This window comes from Danio aesculapii, chromosome 7 (genome assembly GCF_903798145.1).
Source record: "Danio aesculapii chromosome 7, fDanAes4.1, whole genome shotgun sequence".
Taxonomy (NCBI): Eukaryota; Metazoa; Chordata; class Actinopteri; order Cypriniformes; family Danionidae; genus Danio; species Danio aesculapii.
Window position 1 is genome coordinate 40,251,743 of NC_079441.1, and position 19,831 is coordinate 40,271,573.

General features: G+C 38.9%; 2 protein-coding genes across 4 annotated transcripts in view; one reads left to right on the plus strand and one right to left on the minus strand.

Annotated features, from left to right (window-relative positions):
- Window positions 1–4,664: 4,664 nt before the first annotated feature.
- chpf2 (chondroitin polymerizing factor 2) lies at window positions 4,665–14,002 on the plus strand. The gene is made up of 4 exons (XM_056461951.1): window positions 4,665–5,856; window positions 8,675–9,239; window positions 10,635–10,817; window positions 11,976–14,002. The coding sequence occupies exons 1-4, from the start codon at window positions 5,582–5,584 to the stop codon at window positions 13,245–13,247; spliced, it is 2,295 nt and encodes a 764-aa protein (XP_056317926.1). The 5' UTR covers window positions 4,665–5,581; the 3' UTR covers window positions 13,248–14,002.
- Window positions 14,003–16,926: 2,924 nt separating this feature from the next.
- The window catches only part of smarcd3b (SWI/SNF related, matrix associated, actin dependent regulator of chromatin, subfamily d, member 3b), a 50,554-nt gene continuing 47,649 nt past the window's right edge, over window positions 16,927–19,831 (minus strand). For all 3 annotated transcript variants that reach the window (XM_056461953.1, XM_056461952.1, XM_056461954.1), the window contains one exon: window positions 16,927–19,686. In XM_056461953.1, coding sequence (XP_056317928.1) covers window positions 19,633–19,686 — 54 coding nt within the window. In that variant the 3' untranslated portion in view covers window positions 16,927–19,632. The remainder of the gene's footprint in view (window positions 19,687–19,831) is intronic.

The window sequence follows — 19,831 nt, forward strand, 5'->3', positions numbered from 1 at the left end:
AACTGATAATATTTACTTTTGGTCTTTTCAAATAATTTGGATAATATTTCCTGACTTAACCTGAAATTTTACTTTTATTTGTTTAACCGAGAAAGCTGTTATGTTCATTCATAAAAAATAAAATCTCCCGAGAAAAAAGGCACTTTTCTGTAAGCAAAAATTATTACTTTGTATTTCAATTCCATTTAAGCCTTCTTAAAATTCCTTTCATTTCATAATTATGTTTCAAAACAAAGTCTTTGTCCTAAGGCAATTTGTTGAAAACAACCATTACTGATAGAAGAAAATTTAATAATTTTGCTTGCTCATTCGTTACAAAAGGGGCAATGCACACTCTTTAACACACATTTTTTCCATTTATAGTTTCTCTTTATTGCTTTAATGCAGCCGTCAACTGAAACTCCACATTTTCAACAGTAACACACAGGCCTAAGCAGTGGCACTCAGTCAAAATAACATTTTGTTTGCAAAAGTTTCCAATCAAGTCGAAACATTTAAAATATGCATCAAAAAGCAAAATCAACCTTCAAACAACAGAACTTGCAAACATATATCAGCTCTTTCAATCAATCATTTTACAATGGACAAAAATAAAATACAGAACCCAGTGCACCATTGTATACTGCTAGTGGCACTTGTTGTCATTCTATATGGGCTGTCAAATTTGCCTTTTTGCAAAGAACTGGACCCAGAATAAGAAATGCTTTGATAACATTTTATTGAATCCATGACATTGTTTTCAAACTGTGGCTGAAAACTGAAATACTGTATAAAAATACTGCAAATATTATAGATGACACATGTATACAAAAATACAGTAAAATCTTTTTGAGTATAAGACAGCTATTGATCTCCATCTATGCTGGCAAAGAACACCGATCTGCCACTTTTTTACAAGGTTTGCAGACTGATTGCGAATTGAAGATGTGTGTGATTGAGTGTCAAACAGGTGCTTTAGTATTTCATACGGATCTTGGTAGTTAATAGTCAAGAAAAGATGTGTTCTGTTTGGTTACCATAGCTAAAACAATGGAGCTTGGACTGCGTGTGTGTGTGGTTGGGGACTGGCCTTTTGCCTTCTGTTTGGGTCTGGCTACAAGACCCTGTCAACATCACAAGCAACGTCTGGGAAAATATGGCCTTGTGTGCTGAATCTATCCTTGGATTGATCCTACCTCAGCGTTTCCACATGCCTCTTCCATTGCTTCTAAGCCTGTAGGGGCAGGTATAAAGCTGTGAAGCTATAACAGTTATATGGGTCCAAATAATCAGATATGGCAATCATTGGGGGGTTTCTTCTGAACTCTGACAAAATTCAGAAGTTGGCCCCTATATGAACTTATTTGTCCCATTTTTGACAGTATGCTATCATAATTTTTTAAAATAACTGATAGGAGGTGGCTTTAGGACAAATTTAAATATGAATTATTCTTAACTGACTGAGGAAATGAGCTACAGGTTACCGTTTGTTTGTGTCTTTAGTTGGCTTTTATTAAGTTAACAGATTCCTAATTTTGTTTTTGTTAATGATGCATGATGATAAATTTGTATTTTAAAAATAGCATTTTTTTATACTTTTATAAATTAGCATGGTAAGTACTTTGACAAAATTGTAGTAAATATTTTTGTTGCATCAAAATATGTGGTTATGATCACCATCTGACAAGCTAATGCAGTAAAAATTAATGCTTAAAATGTCACTAAAATGCAGTATTTGAAACTCGTAATTTATTAGAAATTTATTAGAAATAACTGCAAAACATCTACTTCGAGAAAAAAGAACCATTCTTTTCAATAGGCTGGCTACAGGCCTGAGACCTATCACAGACCTGTGATACATGGATGCAGAAATATTCCACAGTCGGTTTATGATAAACTGAAAGACACACATTGAGATTTTGTGCTTATGGGAGTTATAACCTCTGTAATGGAGCCTACAGATTAACAGGCTGGCCATAGAAAAGACACAGTTTAAGCAACAGCCAACACAGCTACTGGCCCATGCGACAAACATTTGCATGCAGAATGGCATTGTAATTCTTGGAGATAAGATAATCAACAAAAAAGTGATCTTAGAGAAGCTTCAAATAGCTCATGATGGTATCCAGAGGACAAAGGCTAAAAGCGCAAAAATCCTTCTATTGGCCTGGAATGGCACATGATATGGAGATGATGGTGGACAAATGTGAACAGTTCCAACCACTCCAGCCTCAGCATCCATAATATAATGCAGTCCATTTTAGACGGAAACTAATTTCCAGTCCACTGGCAGGCCACTACTTGACCACTTTTTATGGTTACCTTGTGGCCCGTAGACCTATTATGCCCCTTTTTATATCATGTAAAACAACATCTGATGTCCCTAGAACGTGTATATGAAGTTTTGATATTGTTTTAGAACTCTTTGAAATCACTCCATTTAGGCTTTGATCCAAATTGTGCTGTTTTAATGGCCGTTGCTTGAAATTCAAATGAGATTGTGCCCTTTTCAAAAGACGGTGGAGCTACAAACGCTTGTGTCAGCATAGTGGCAGATTCAAAACAGGGCTAACATTAGCTCCTTTCACACAGCGATACCAGTAAATATCTTAGTATATAATTATTAAATATCTTAGTATATACAGTAATTACTGGTGAGTTAAAAAAAAGCGCTGTTCACACAGGCAAGGACGTAACGGAATTTTTACGGAAAAGACCATTCACACATCCATTCCAAAAATACTGGTACTTGATGATACTGATATCATTGACCAGAAATGAGCTCCAAACGGCTGCACTTGTATTTGTAAACATTTGACTACATTACAAACTTTGTGGATGGTTATGTATTGAGAACACCTCTGATGAAAACATGGAGGAACACTTTCACATGTTGAGATGAACATAATGTGTGTGTGTGCTGGCGCTCACCAGCTGCTTCACGTGCACAGGCGTCAGAGCTTGAAGGTAAACAAATAACGGCTTACCACAAGCGTTTTATTGATAATTTTTTTTACATAGTTGGCCTTAAGGAACATAGAAATGTTATCTGACTAACATCCCGCAGCTAAATTGTCTGGAAAAATATTCAAAGGCTTTTATTTTCATAAACGCACAGACATCCCTACTGAAAAATCCAGCTTAAACCAGCCTAGGCTGGTTGGCTGGTTTTAGCTGGTTGACCAGCCTGGTTTTAGAGGGGTTTTGGCCATTTCCAGGCTGGTTTCCAGCCATTTCCAGCCTGGTCTTAGCTGGTCAGGCTGGAAAATGACCAGCCAAAACCAGCTATGTCCATCCTAAACCAGGCTGGTCAAGCTGGTTTTAGCTGGTCATTTTCCAGCCTGACCAGCTAAGACCAGGCTGGAAAAGGCTGGTAACCAGCCTGGAAATGGCCAAAACCCCTCTAAAACCAGGCTGGTCAACCAGCTAAAACCAGCCAACCAGCCTAGGCTGGTTTAAGCTGGCTTTTTCAGCAGGGATGAATGCGTGAGTGTTCTGATTGGCTAAAGTAGATGTCTCACATCTGCGCATTCTAGACGTGAACGTGCTAACAGCTTCTCTTTCCGGAAACTTGCCGGAACAAATCTACTGGTATTTTTTTTAAAAAGGGCACACATTTTTCACACATACAGACCTTTCCAGAAAATATCAAAAGTGGCTAAGAAGGTAGAATATACTAAAGTGTTCATTTGAGCATCCTAAACCATTTATATTGCTTCTTAGTTGCTGACATTATCTTCGGCAAGTGAAAAGTCTGACGGCTGCTTCTCACTCAGGACTATTTATGCTAATGAATCACACATCATTTTAGTACACAAAACGTCACCCGTGTAGTTTAATTCCCTCTGTTCTCAGTTTGAAAATAATCTGCTGGAGTTTAGTATTTAGAAAACAATAGACTGCATACACATCCTGAATAAAACAAAATATTTCATGCGCTTCACAAATTTATTAACACGTTTCTTAAATTGAAATCCATTAGATAATGAAAGCCAGAGGTTGTATCCAATACCAACAATGGATTAAGTGTTCAACATCTAGAATATAGGTCAGATAGCTGGTCTAATGTAAGATAGGGGTAAAGTTGGTTTTATATTCGCACATTCATTCAACTGTCTCTATATTGTTTACCACGCTATTTGAATATTCAGTCTGAATTAGCATGCAAGTATGACTTCAAAACCACATTAGCACTCTCCAATTGACTGTAAACAATGCTGTACTTTGATAATCTTTGGCTGCTAATAAGATTTCCCTATTTAGAATTTGCAAAGAATACTTTTCTGAAATTACATTAAGGGGAATGAATATCTGATATTTCTGAACTTTACCTCTATTAAAGGTAACAGCCTGTTTAAAAAACACTTGTAATAAAATGCTATTGTCTAGCTTGACATGGTTACAATGACATCTTTAATGTGTTTTTTTAAACATGCTGATTTAAGTACAATAAAACTAGAATTAATTATTATTATTATTATTATTATTATTATTATTATTATTATTATCACCACCACTAACATTAATTTTATCATTTTTCGTTTGTCTCGTAGCTACTCCTTAACTACTACTCACCTTCCCAGAAGGTTAGTTATCTGACATTTGACGACCGGACTCATTTCGTTTATCTTTCATGCATGACGCAGAAATGAGCACGCATCAGACAGGGCTGGATCTCGGTCGCGATCAGCCCGAATGTGTGCAGCGGCAGCAGCGGGACTCGTGTATACGTGGAACTGTTGTGCTCGTGCTGCTTGTTTCCTTGGGTCTGTTTAAACGCATTGAGTCAATCTTCCTCCTCCGCACATCCGCATGTAGACTCGATCGACGATGCTGGAGATATTTAGAGCAAAGTCAACGAAGTCATTTCGCGACTGCTTTTGTATTTTTCACAGAAGCATTGGAACGATACGAGCCAAAGGAGGTTATCCACGGTGGACTGCAGTGTCTGCGGATTAGTGTGTTTTGGGGGAAATACAGCTGGTGCCTGCTAATGTTGCTCTGCCTCGGTGTGCAGCTACGCGAGATATAAATATAGAAATACCGGAGGATTTATTCAATGTAATGTATCGCTAGTTGTCTTTCCAACGCAGAACCTTTCCTCAAAGTTGAGATCCTGAACTTTATTATATTTCAACTGTACATCGACGTTGCATGTTTGTTGTCTGCAAATGGTCTCGATTGGCTAGCAGTCTGACCTTACGAGCATCACCGGTGAAGGCGACTCTCGCATAATGTTTGCATACATGTTCGCCATATCGCGTGCAGGAGAGTGTCCGGCTACACCACAGTGGACGAATTCATTAGCTGTGCCTTTGGTTTTGTATAATTGAATGTTAAATCAGGACCATATGTCCTTACTTTAGTAGTTTGATTGTAAAGAAGCAGATCAGAATGCTTGCTCCTGCTCCTTTGCCATTTTGACTAGTCATGCTGATCTTTGACACAAACTGACAAAAACCAAATACCTTTGCATAACCTGTCAAATACCTGCACGCTAATTACGAGTAAACAAGACTGTGCTGTTACTTGAACTGTTCTCTGAGGAAACCTCTGTAGACTTGTCATCCATTGACTGTCTCCCTGAAGACTCGTCTCCAGCATGCGTCTTGCTTCTTTTCTGGCTGTTTTCCGGCCTGCTCTACCTCTCATCCTGGGCCTGTCTTTGGGCTGCAGCCTCAGCCTCCTGATGGTGTCCTGGACGCAGGGGGAGACTGATGAGGCTTGTGGAGACGACCTGAGTAATGGGAGACTCGTACACAACGGTCATATCAGAGATCTCCACAATGGCCAAGAAGGGGATGGAAATGAGGACTTCCAGCCTCGCATTGTGCCCTATCACAAAGATCCCAACAAACCACACAAGAAAGTTCTTAGGTGAGTCCTCCAAATCAGTGCAGTTTGAAAATAGTTGATGTGTACAAGTCGTTCACAAATGACAAGATCTCAGTATTTAAAGGGACAGTTCACCCCCCAAAATTGGAATGTTCTCACTATTTACTCACACTCGAGCAGATCTAACCATTTATGTAAATACAAAACAAAATATTCTGAAGAAAGTTTAAAAACGATAGCCACTGACATCTATAGTAGGAACAAAAAGGCTATGGAAGTCAACGGCAGCTGATATTCTTCAGTATATCTTTGTGTTCAGCAGAAGAAAGACACTCAACAAACGGTGGAGGAGTGCATGACAAATTTAGAATTTTTGGTATATCCCTTTAATACACTTGCATTTACTTTTATCTAAAATGTATGCAACAACAAAAGAAATAATCAAAGCAACAAATATATATATATATATATATATATATATATATATATATATATATATATATATATATATATATATATATCTACAGTACATGTACAGTGCATCCAGAAAGTATTCATAGCGCTTTACTTTTTCCACATTTTTTATGTTACAGCCTTATTTCAAAATGGGTTAAATTTATCGTATAGTACACATGGCAATTCCCAGTTAGCAGAAGGCCATAACGTAAAACTGTAACAAGCTCTTATTAACTAGGTATTTAACATATTATTCATCTAGCGAACACTTAAACTAATCGTTTTTGTCAAACGCAATTTCAAATTATTTACAAGTACAGTATATTAAATCAACTTCTGACCTTTGGGTCATTTCAGTAGTCTGTGTTTGTTTGTTTTGGCATGGAGTAACAAGCTCTCAGAGCAGTATTTTTCACCTCACCTATGCGCTTCTCTCACCGCTGAATCTTCACTACTTTGTGAAGTTGCTGACACTTTTTCCATCTCATGAAAATGTCCACAGCTGCAAATACTAGAAATAGTCCAAACAATGTAGCAGGTTTAGATGAAGAATCAACGACATTTGTGGGGACAGAAAACACATCTTCTGTAAGAGTGCTATTTTCTCCAACATAAATACCAACACTTTTCAGATAATGCCAAACTTGACAATTGTATGACATATTTTGAGATGTAGTCAGTCATTTTGTTCAGGAGCGTTAAACTCTTGGAGGACCACAGCACTGCTGTCTTTTTCAACCTTAATTAAAAACACCTGATCCAGCTGATCAAGTCCTTCAGGCTTATCCCATCACTACAGCTCTACGTGTTAGAACTAGATTGAGAGTAAACTGTAAAACTTTGGCTCATTAGTAGCAGTTTGACACACCATTTTAAAATAGTTCGGTCAATTATTGCTAGAGAGAGTTCAGTATTTGTATCCATATGTCCCTTTTGCCTCTACAAAATTCTATGCTCTTAGGACAAGTTAATATTTAAGATTTCAAAATCAATCTTATGTTTAGACAAGATCAAACCATCAGTTATCTGTTTATGTTGCATCTTGTAAATTAGATTAAAAAGGGGCGATGGGTGGTCCATGGATGGTAACAGTGGCTTATTTGTTTTACTGTGCTTTGTAATTGGCTTAGTGTGTTATCCAATCACTCTAAGCCTAAACCTCTACAGAGACAATTTTCTAAATGGACAAAGGATGTGTGTGTATATATATATATATATATATATATATATATATATATATATATATATATATATATAAAGATTAAAGCAAAAAAAGAAATTTCAAGTATCTAAATGAATAAATAAATACATACATAAAAGTGTAATGCATTATAATGTGTTGTGAGCAAAACATTTTAACATGACATACACAATGCACACAGTAATGTCATTCTGTACAATTGTGTGTGCATGCATGCATTGGTGTGTCTGTGTGTGTACAACTCAAGAATCATTTGATCACATAAAAAACTACAACTGGACTAGAGCCCCAGAATCTTTTGATAGTTAATAATTACTTGTCATTTAGTACCATAAGTGATTATTGTGTATAAGTACAGGTCAGTATAACTATGCTGTTTTATTTTAACATAAATAAAACTGGCTGAATGTTCATGGAATTTGCTAAAAAAAATTTCTTCTTTACATGCACATGTAGGGCAGCACAATATATCTTTTCAGCATCGATATCGCCATGTGATCATTTGCAATAGTCACATTGCAGGATAAGCAACGTTTAGTTTGTATTATAATTTATCATTTGCATGTGTTTTTGGAGCATGTGGTTGTATAATGATTTTAAAAACATTCAGATAGAAGAAATTGTACCATCTGTGACCTTAACTATTATTAATTTCACTGAATTATTTTTATTTTTATCATTCAGTTACTGTACTTGAATACTGTTAGACTCGGGAAAAGATAAAACACTTCATTTCAATTGTACAGTATCTTGTTCTTGGTTGTATTTATAGATTCCTATGCATGAAACTACTCACAACACATCCAAATACAGAAATGCACTGCAAATAGCACAGACAACAATAAAAATGTGTTGGGGGACCCCAAAAAGTTTATAGATTTTATTTTAATAAACAATTTTATAGATTGTTTATTAGATTTTATGGAGATTCACTCCCACTGCAGAATCATACCAATCGATCTAATAAAATAAATTCTTTCCAAATAGTGATATGAAGTCAGATGGTAAAATTGTATTCATATCACAATACATATCGTGAAATAGAAAAAAATATCACAATATTAGTATTTTCCAATATTCTGCAGCCCTATGCACATGCAAAGAGAGAGAGATGCCGAAAATTGGATGCCTATTTTTATATCTGCCAGCCTTTTTTTGCTAAATATAAAATGTTAAAATTGCACAATTGTTTGATTGCTACAGGACTCGCTACATCCACACAGAGCTGGGCATCCGAGAACGGCTTCTGGTGGGCATCCTGAGCTCACGTGCCACTCTGAACACACTTGGGGTTGCGGTGAATAAAACCGTAGCTCACCATTTCCATCGAACCTTCTTTTTCACTGGCCTTCGAAGTGCAAAGGCACCACACGGCATGGCTGTCATCGCTCATGGTGATGACCGACCCGTCTGGCTGATGTATGAAACCATACGACACCTTCACCAGCATCACGCCAATGAGTATGACTGGTTTTACCTTGCACAGGACGATACGTACACACAAGCTGAAAGGATCATGGAGCTGGTTAATCATCTCAGTGCGGGACAGGACATGTACATGGGGCGGGCAGAGGAGTTTATTGGTGGAGAAGAACGTGCCCGATATTGCCATGGCGGATATGGGTACCTGCTGTCACGAAGCCTTCTAGCACGACTGCAGCCACATCTGGACTCTTGTCGAAACGACATCCTCAGCGTCAGGCCAGACGAGTGGCTTGGTCGATGCATCATTGATTACCTGGGTCTTAGCTGTGTGGAGAAGCATCAGGTGAGGAAACATCTGTATGAATGCACATGAAGAGCTAAAACCTACTTACATGCACCATACCTGCCAACACTGCTGTTTTTCCCGGCAGTCTCCTGTATTTCAGACCCATCTCCCGCCACCCTCCTGTTTTGTTATTTCTCCCAGAAAACTCCTGTAATTTCACCCCGCCCCCGGCCCCCAGCTATTAGGTACAGTCTGTAACACCTACGGGTCGCCAACTTTGGTATAGTATCCGATCGCAGCAGGGGACAGAAATCCGGTGCATAGTACAGTTACTAATACCACAGTACAGTTACAAACCCGGATCTCAGCTGTGTTATTCAGTAATCCAGAGACAAATGTTGGCAGCTACGCTACCCAGCAAGCATTTTTTGTTTTTAAAAGATGTCTAATAGGGTGACGCAGTGGTGCAGTAGGTAGTGCTGTCACCTCACAGCAAGAAGGTCGCTGGTTCGAGCCTCGGCTGGGTCAGTTGGCGTTTCTGTGTGGAGTTTGCATGTTCTCCCTGCGTTCGCGTTGGTTTCCTCTGGGTGCTACGGTTTCCCTCACAGTCCAAAGACATATGGTACAGTCCAAAGACATGTGGTACAGGGGAATTGGGTAGGCTAAATTGTCCGTAGTGTATGAGTGTGTATGTTTCCCAGAGATGGGTTGTGGCTGGAAGGGCAACCGCTGTGTAAAACAAATGCTGGATAAGTTGGCGATTCATTCAAGAAAATGAATGAATGACGATGTCTAATAGACGTCTAAATATAGTCTTCTTGGCCAAAAGAACGCTAAACTTGGGCTGTCAGTGAAAATCTACTAGACATCTAGGAATAGGCCAAAACTAGACTAGTCATCAAATAAACAGAAATGAATGACTACACATATGAAGTCTAATGTCTATTTGACGACTAGTCTAGTTTTTGGCTATTCTTAGATGTCTAGTAATTTTTCACTGACAGCCTAAGTTTAGCCAAGTTGTCTCTGTTAAACACAAAATTGTTTGCTAGGTACTTGCTGATCTTCTGTTGAAAAGAAACACTGTCCTGAAATTAGACATATTAAAGAAAGAGTTTACCCAAAAATGAACATATGCTCACCATTTTCTCACCCTCAAGTAGTTTCAAACCATTGTGTTTTTTCTGTTAAGCTCAAACAAGGTGTTTTTTGGCAAACCGGTAGACACTGAAATCCCTATTAAAAAGAGAATACTACTGCTGCCAAGGGCTATATTCTGAAGTAACTCTTACATAAAGAAACTCAAACAGGCAACTTGCATATATTATGACTTATAATATTTGCAAAAAACAGCACTTTAAGATTAAATAGAGAATGTAAAGTAAATACTGTTTTTACTTGCAGTTTTTTAGTCATTCATATCAGTGCTCTTGTGGTTTGAAACCTATGTAGGAGATGACGTACCGCTACTTTGAGCTGCAGAAGAATGTGGACCCTGAGCGTGAGGACAGTGCACAGTTTAAGAACGCCTTCACTGTCCACCCCATCTCTGAACCTGCCCTGATGTATCGCCTACACAAACGCTACAACCAGATTGAATTGGACTGGACATATGCGCAAATTCAGCACTTACAGGTATGCTACAGTAGCTTAGTTTTAGATGTGGTTATGCTACACTTTTTAGCTTGTGACCAGCTATTTTCGCTGTTTTTGAAGTTCAAGATTCTCTGGCCTGCGATAGGCATGGGACAATAACGGTTTTCAAGGTTTACCACGGTTTAGAAAAGTTTTGGAAAAAATGTTCTGTTATACTGTAGGAACTGTATAACAGAAAATTTAGCATTTTTTAACAACTATTTTATTTAGATTTTTTCCCGATATTTAAAAAGAAAATTTTACAGCAGTAATCACAATACCGTCATAACGTGAAACTGTGATACTTTTATTCAAGGTTAGGGTTATTCAGGTCCCATGACTAGCCTCTGAGTTCGAATTATGTTAAGTTGGGTGACAATTAGAAGATTAATGTCACAGTGTGACCTCATAGATGAATTAAAAGTACACAAACATTAAATCTATAGTGGAGTAGAATGCACATTTTTGCATTTGAACATTTATGCATGATAGACAAAATCATGCTACAATCAAATTACTTAGTAGTGATAAGTGGTAATGATTGAAATGGAATTGTAATTTTTAAATGATTTTGGGAAAATATCTTGATGTTTCCATGCAGTCTCCTTGTTTATAGCAGTTTTCCACTGTTTTGTTGTTCATAGGGCTGAAAAATATTAATATCAAGATTGCTATTTATCAACCTATACATTGGCAACAGAAAGAATTTGTGCCAGTATTGGCCAGAATGTACACACCATTGCATCTCTAGATTTATGCTAGTCTGACTTGGCAAACAGTATTTTAAATTTCAGTCACGCTCAGTAATTTATTTGACATTTTTCCAAATGATTTTGCATTTAAAGTAATCTTTTAGATGCCTTGCTCTAATGCTCAATATTCATGTCTGGGCAAATACTCTGCAAAGGTAATGGCGCAAGGTGTTTGAAGCTCTCAGCCAGACATCATTCATCACATAACAGCAGGAAATAAACTTGAAACGAACCACCTTGGTCTTTCAGCTGCCTTCAAATTGGATAGAATGACTTTGTCTTTGATTCAAGGAGGAACAGAGATACAGCTCCTGAATCAAAATGACATAAAGGACAACTTGTTCCTTTTACCAGTTTAACATTGCATTACTCATAACAATGATTTCTTCTGTTGTTTTGACTCCAGAATCAGATCAATAACATAAGTGAGCTCACTCCAGAGGGTAAAGCCGGAGCCACCTGGCCCATTGGAATCAACCCACCATTCCGACCCAAAACCCGTTTTGAGGTGATCAACTGGGAATACTTCACAGAAGAGCACATTTATTCATGTGCCGACAGCTCTCCAAAGTGTGAGCTTCGAGGAGCCGACCGGGCAGACGTCAGTTCAGTTCTGGAGACCGCAGTGGGCCGTCTAAATGAGCGATATCAGCCCCAGTTGCGCTTCCGTAAGCGGCGTCTGCTAAACGGTTACCGGCGCTTCGATCCCACACGAGGGATGGAGTATGTGCTGGATTTGGCTCTGGAAGCCTTTACTCAGAAGGGTCACAGTCAGGTAATCGCCAAGCGGGTGAATCTGCTAAAGCCACTCAGTGCTGTGGAAATCATCCCTATGCCATATGTGACGGAAGCAACACGAGTGCAGGTGATCCTCCCTGTGACCGCACATGACCAAGACTTTGTGGGCAACTTTTTGGACATGTACGTCATGAATGCTCTGGATACCCATGACAATGCTCTGCTCACCTTCTTGTTTGTTTATGACCCATTCGATGCTCAGCGAGTCAGCCAGATGGACGTCTTTGCCGGTGTGAAAGCTATGATTGGTGAGGTAGAGAAACGTTATGGCGACGTCAAGATCCCTTGGATCAGTGTAAAGACTGAAGTTCCTTCACAGGTCAAGCTGATGGACATCATCTCCAAGAAGCACCCAGTAGACACTCTGTTCTTCCTGGCCAGCGTATGGACCGAGGTCAACGCTGACTTTCTCAACCGCTGTCGAATGAATGCTATCAGCAATTGGCAGGTCTTCTTCCCAATCCACTTTCAAGAGTACAGTCCTGCTCTGGTCTACCGCGACCAGCAGCCTTCTGCCGCTTCATCGTTTGCATCTGAAACTCTGCGTGATGGCCACTTTGACCGGCATGTCTTTGAAGAAGCCTGTTTTTATAATGCAGATTACATGGCTGCCCGCACAAAAATGGCAGCTGACATCCTGGACAATGATGAGTTGCTGGAGAGCATGGATGTCTATGAGATCTTTGTACGTTACTCTGGGTTGCATGTGTTTCGGGCTGTGGAGCCGGCGCTAGTTCAGAAGTATGTGCACAGAGAATGTAACCCACGCTTCAGCGAGGACATCTATCACCGCTGTGTCCTCAGTAACCTGGAGGGGCTGGCCTCTCGATCACATCTAGCCATGGCTTTGTTTGAACAGGAGCAGGCCAACAGCACCTGAACTGACCAATGCTGCAATGTTAAGATGGAACAAACTTCTTGATTTTCATTTAGGTGGCCTTACTTGACCTACTGATATTGCTCCAGTCAATTGCACCCTGATGCTGTGAACGTCTTTGCAAAGATCATCCAGTGAACTAGTTTAACTAAATACAATGACGATGCCTTGCTGAAAGGACTAGTTCACATTACAATGAACTTTGTCTTCATTTACTCATGCTCACATCGTGTTCAACTTTGTTTTTGGACAAATCAGTTTTGAAGAATGTTTTTGGTCCATACAATGAATGTCAAAGAGGATCATTTCTTAAATATTCCTGCTTGTGTACTACATGTGAAAGAAATTCAGGTTTTGAAGTAAGCCGCTTTCCATTTTCTTGGGTTTAAAGATTTACATATAAAGGAATTGATCTATATATGTTCCAGTGGTCAAGAATACCTCATTTAGGCAGTGAACGATATTGGTAATATCATCTTAACTAACTTCAAATAAAGCCTGAAGAATGAGTTTCAACTTGTTTACATAGCTTCCGATGACTGAATGCAGGAACCTAAAGTTCATAGGTGAAAAGCTGAACAAACTCAGTCATCATTTATTATGTGATCATGTCAGACTTCAGGTGGTTAGTCGAGGTTCTAGTCTCCGCTACAAGAGCATCTTGAGCCATCCTGCTTCCTTCAGATACGATTGTATGACCTTTTAACCGAATGTGCTGAATATTTCAGAACTCAATAAACATCATCTGTGAAATCTGATCATGACGATGCACCCACGAGTTATCTTTTTTAATCTGGAGCTGTATGAAACAAAGCAACACTGGTTAAAGAGTTAGTATTTGAGTAATAATTATCGTTACCAGCCATTTTACTTACCTCAAAGTACATCAGATAACCTTATATAATGTGCATAGTCAGATTTAAGTGTGTACATTAAAAATCAATGCCAACACTAAGATTTACTCATTCATTCACTCACTCATTCATTCATCCATTTTCCTTTGGCTTAGTCCCTTTATTCGTCAGGGGTCGCCACAGCTGAATGGACCACCCACTTATCCAGCATATGTTTTACACCGCAGATGCCCTTCCAGCTGCAACCCAGTACTGGGAAACACTCATACACAACAGCCAATTTAGCTTATTCAATTCACCTATAGCACGTCTTTGGACTGTGGGGGAAATCGGAGAACCCAGAGGAAACCCACGCCAACACTGGGAGAACATGCAAACTCCACACAGAAATCCCAACTGGCCCAGCCAGTACTCGAACCAGCAACCTTCTTGCTGTGAGGCAAACATGCTAACCACTGAGCCACCGTGTCACCAGATTTATTCTTTTTTATTTCTTATTTTTTAAAAACTTATTGATGTTGCATAGTGCCATGTCAAGGTCTGAGCAGACATTTTTTGCAGCAAAGTTTGGAATCAATTTTCAAGTAAATTAATTGCTACTCTCTTACAGGGTAAAGAAATAAAGTTATGAATTGTTTTTAACCTAAAAATCTAAACCATCTGGCTGTGCACAATTTCACAAGGAGGAGGAATCACATACACTTATGGAGAAATGGTCTAAATCAGGTTCACAGTTCTTTGCACCAATACATGTTCTGGTCTGACATCAGTGACCCAAAACACCACTGGGATTCATGTATACCCAAAAGTGACTTGCCGTATATGAATATAGGAGACTGTAAATCAGACTTGAGAATGGGTCTTTACAGATAATAATAGAGGATGTCTATTCTTCAAGTATAGACTGCAGGAAATGAATGTTTTACATTACTAACTTGGTCTCACCACAATTTGGTAAATTACAATTTCAGTTTCCTCTTCTATGGGCTTTTTAGCTCTGAGGTGAAATTCTAAACTCAATGTATATTTACAGGGCCCAAAGAGATTAGTGTGGTGCCTGACTTTATGTATAGGGTCTTCTTTCTCTACACTGCTGTATTTTAGAGAACTAAGGGGTGGTCCTGTGCGTTAGGCTGGATAAGAGTAGAGAGGTACTGAAAGGTTATTTCTCAGCCAGTAAAATACCAGGGGGTATTTTAAAGAGTAAGACAGAACAATACTGAATGACATTAAAAGTCCCTCATAAATCACTGCTGTGATTATAAAGCAATGTTTGTTACAGAGATGATCTTTTACTCTCAGCTACCACAACTACATTTCAGACCATGTTTTCCTTTGGAATTTTCACATCAATGCAGTGGCTCTCAACCTTATTGATCCAAGGCCTCCCTTTGTCCAAGACCATGTTCAAAGGCCAACATGTGTTTGCTGAGATGTGCATGGTACTTATGTTATATAAACAAACAAACGAATGCATTTACAGCACTTTACTGTCAATAGAAATACATCCAAAGCACTTTACAATCATAAGGGGTCTCTCAGCACCATTACTGTGCAACTCTACCTGGATGATGATGTAGCGATGGGACAGAACACACCAGCTGCAGGTGGAGAGGAGAGACACTGGTATAAATCCAATTCAATGCATGGGGATGCTTAGGAGGGAATTTGGCCAGGACAAAAGGCTTAAAGCGCACCTATGATGAAAATCATCTTTTGGAAGCTGTTTGGAAAGAACTGTGGAGATATTTTGTGTCCACAGTCATATCAAGATTAAAAGATCTGTTCAGCTCTCTGTGATCATAAATCATCAAAAACTAGTTTTACAAGTTTAAAACGTTTTTAAAACAGTGCATGTGTAATGAATTACAGCGATTTACTTCAGCTTTACTTTAACACCACAGCTGTATGTCAGTATAATTATAAAAGAATCTTGGTTTGCGGACTTTAAAACAGGGTTTTTTTTGTACGTTAACATAATGGATATGCATACCATATTAATGTGTATCATGTCACATTTGCGTGCAAATTTAAATGCGTGTGCTGTGTGTGTGTATGTGTTAGTGAACTTTGTAACAATATTGTGTGTGACTCATCGTTGCAACTCCACAACATATACATCAAATAATCATTGGTAAGGTTCTTACTGTAGTATCTCTCACAAACGTTAAGTGAGATCTGCTTCCTTCATGTCTGTCACTGTGCTGTTTATCTGATGCAGCCGAGGCGGAGATTGAAGCACACTCTGGCAGGCATGTGGGAACGGTGGGTGGGGAGAACTAGCATTAACGGCACAGGCAACAAATACAGCTACAACGTGTTCAGAGCAGAAAAACCCAAAATTCAGATGGGTGTTTTAAGATGAAACTTTGCAGACACATTGTGGAGACACAAACGATGGAAAGAAACATGCAATTTTTAATTTGCACTAAGAGTCAGGAGCTTGGTTTAACGTCTCATCCGAAGGATTGTGATTCTTAGAGCTTAGAATCTCTACTTTTGAACGCACATAGGTACATTTGCAGCAACCTAGTTTTCCCAGACAGGTAATGGCCAGACTGAGACTCGCTTAGCTTCAGTAGCCAACCAGTCTATGGCTGCAGAGTTGTATAATACTGTGGCACATTATGTCATAAATTAAATATTACGTTTGGTTGATTGTTTTTAGTTTATAAGAAAGGGTTGCTCAATCCTTCACTCTGATTGGCTAATGAAGCCATGATAAGGTGTGCAATCATTTGCAGGGAAAGCAGTTCCAGACCGATCTTGCCAGCTGAATGACTTTGGCTCTCATTTAAAAAAAAAAAACTCACAACACACTTTCAGTCTCGTGTTCCATTCACAAACTTTGGCAAGCGCTTGTTTATTTACATCGTCACTATCTTACACAGGCATATCTGTAGCTTTGATCTCTCACTGAACAGTGGAAAAAGGTGAGAAAACTAATGAACAGACTGTGAGAAAACAAAACAAATGAAACACACAGGCGTTCATTATAACCTTATTCATATGTAGGCAGATCTTCAATTAACAATTCAGGAAATCGGTTGGATGCTAAAACACTGAGGCCAGCTTTACACACTGCCTAGATAAGTTAAAAATATATAATTTTTTCTTAAGAATTTGCATTTGTCTTTAAAGTCAATTTAAAAGTAAGATCTGAATCTGAATAGCAAGACTGATTACCACACTGGTTTTGTTACTGAAACTGGCCCCTGGTGGTTATAATAAAGATTTCAAAGTCCAGAAGGCTCTGGTATGAAGTATTTAAATACATGTGTGGCATTTAATCAAAAGTGATGCCAATTAGCACCCAATTTTGGATATTTTCCCTTACAGAAGCCCTGGAGAGCAGCATGAGGCATTTACTGCAAATATGCTACGATTAAAAGCAGTAGAGAGGCTAACACTAAACACTTGGTGGCTTGGAGAGCAAATTTCTTTACACACAGAAACAGAAAAGAGTGTTCAGCTGCTAACACAACAGCAGCACAGGCAGATGTTTTACTGATATACAAATTCAAGTTCATCATGTTCAAAATGGCTGACTATACATGTAGTACCCAAAAGACCAGACAGGAGGTGCTGTTGTTCCTCAACAGGCTCTGTATAAATTGTCGGTGTGCTTCTAATACCCACATATTAAATCGCAAAGTCTTTTTAAAAGACAAAACAAAACGACTCAACATAACAAATGACCTAAATGGCCTCTGCTGTACATGTTAGGTTGATGCTGTATGTAGAGGCGATCGTGTCCCACACACAGTGGGCCACTAAGCAAACTCAGTGCTCTTCTGATCAAATCCCAAAATGTCAGAAGGTTTCTCGTGTCCTTGTATGAAAGTATAAAAATGTGTCCATGCAGCATGCATAGGTCTGAAAAAATACTCTGGGTGACTTCTCCCTCCTCATGAGAAGATGTGAGTGCGAGATTCACAGGCACTGCAAGAACACACAACATCAAACCTGCACGAGCCATCCTTCAACTGACAGTAAATCAAGGAGAATTCAGAACCATACTGCAGTGATCAAGCCGGATGGCAGTATAGTGGATCCACACTTTGTTCATCCTTTATTCTTTACTTTAGTGTAAGGGACATAATGGAAAGCGTTTGGAGCATGATCCATTTAGTGCAAAGACTCTAGGAGTCAAAAAGCAATTTTAAAAAGCACTGTTTTTCACAGCTAAAGAGAAATGGCGTGTAATTCTCCTTTTAAATAGTCCTTCATCTAGTCAAAATATGTACACTCTTTTAAAAAGTAATTTAGACTTTGGTGAAACATCGATTAACACTAATGATGTTAAATAGTTACACTAGTGACAAACACAATTGCCCACAGGATGTCGTTTAAACTGCACTGCTGAAACAATCAAATTAATACATAAACGATCATGTGCACAAAACAGATTTTGGTGAAGCATAAAGCATCAAATGTTCCTAATATACACTCAAGGTGTGTCTCCCAACCTCTAAACCAAATACGGCAGGGTGGTGATTCAATACTGAGTCTTTCAAATATTGGGATCTGACATGCTGTGAAGTGCAGCATACACCATAAGCAAAGCTTCCAAATATAAAGGATCAGTGTTCACCAGCAGTGTTCACCAGCAGAAGTTCAGATAGTGTTGAAACAGACTAGAGGCTTCTTCTCAGACACAGTATTCAGTCATCACAATTTAACAGGCAGATTATATTTCTAAACATCCTGTGTTACTGGGATGATTTCTTCATATGTGAAAGCTTCTCCAAAACAGACTCCTTCAAATTCAAATACCTTCAAAGAAAACTAACCACTATGTCAGTTCTGTCGTAAAAATGCAGCAACTACACATAACTCGGTTAAGAGTAGAGTAAAAGTTGAGGCCAAATAAATGAAGTTTCAACTGCATTCTCATTCAGTGGGTGCAGCTATTGTGTTCTGTCTTTCTATGGCAGAATAGCCTTTGATCAAAACAACCTCCTTCAATCATTCAATGTTTATGTACACTGCTGACCTAAAAAAGGCAGCTAAATGGCATTATTGTGACAAACCCTGTAGGCCACAAGTTGAGTTGATACTCCATGATGCTCTTTTAAAGCTGCCTGCCTCAAAGTACTTCATACATACACTTTCAATCAAAGTGTAAATATTGGAGTTAATTATTGTAGCTCCGCCACTGAACAACATATATAAAATGATCTGTTTGATCAAAACCACTACGAGTGCAGACTAAATCTATGGGACAAAGCCGGCTCTGAAGTCTGCGAGATTATAATGCTGGTGAATGTAAGTGGGATTAAAAAACAGAAATCCAAATAGTGCACAGTGAGATGATTTGATCTAGAAATGGAAGACGCAGCACCGTGATTGGCTGAAATGTACGTACGGTACAATGGAACTTCAGGTTGGAGTAACAGGGTTCGATTGGTCCAGTATTGTAGATCACAGTGGCAACAGCAAACAAACCCTCAAAACACTGTGGAAAGTAATGGCGAGTCCTCCACATGGAGGCAGTGTTGTCCCAAATGAGGCCACCTGTTTGAATGTGGGCTCTAGGTGTTCCTCAAGGCCAAGGCCTGTTCCAGCTCCTGCCTCCTCTGCTGAATCTTTGGGAAGTAGATTAGATAGACGGAGGAGCGTGTCAGTTTTGGTTCAGTGCAGATACTAGACCATACAACCTCACAAAAGCTGTTCTAGCATCCTGTTTCACTGTTGACCAGAAGTAGAAGCACACCTTATGCTTTTATATCC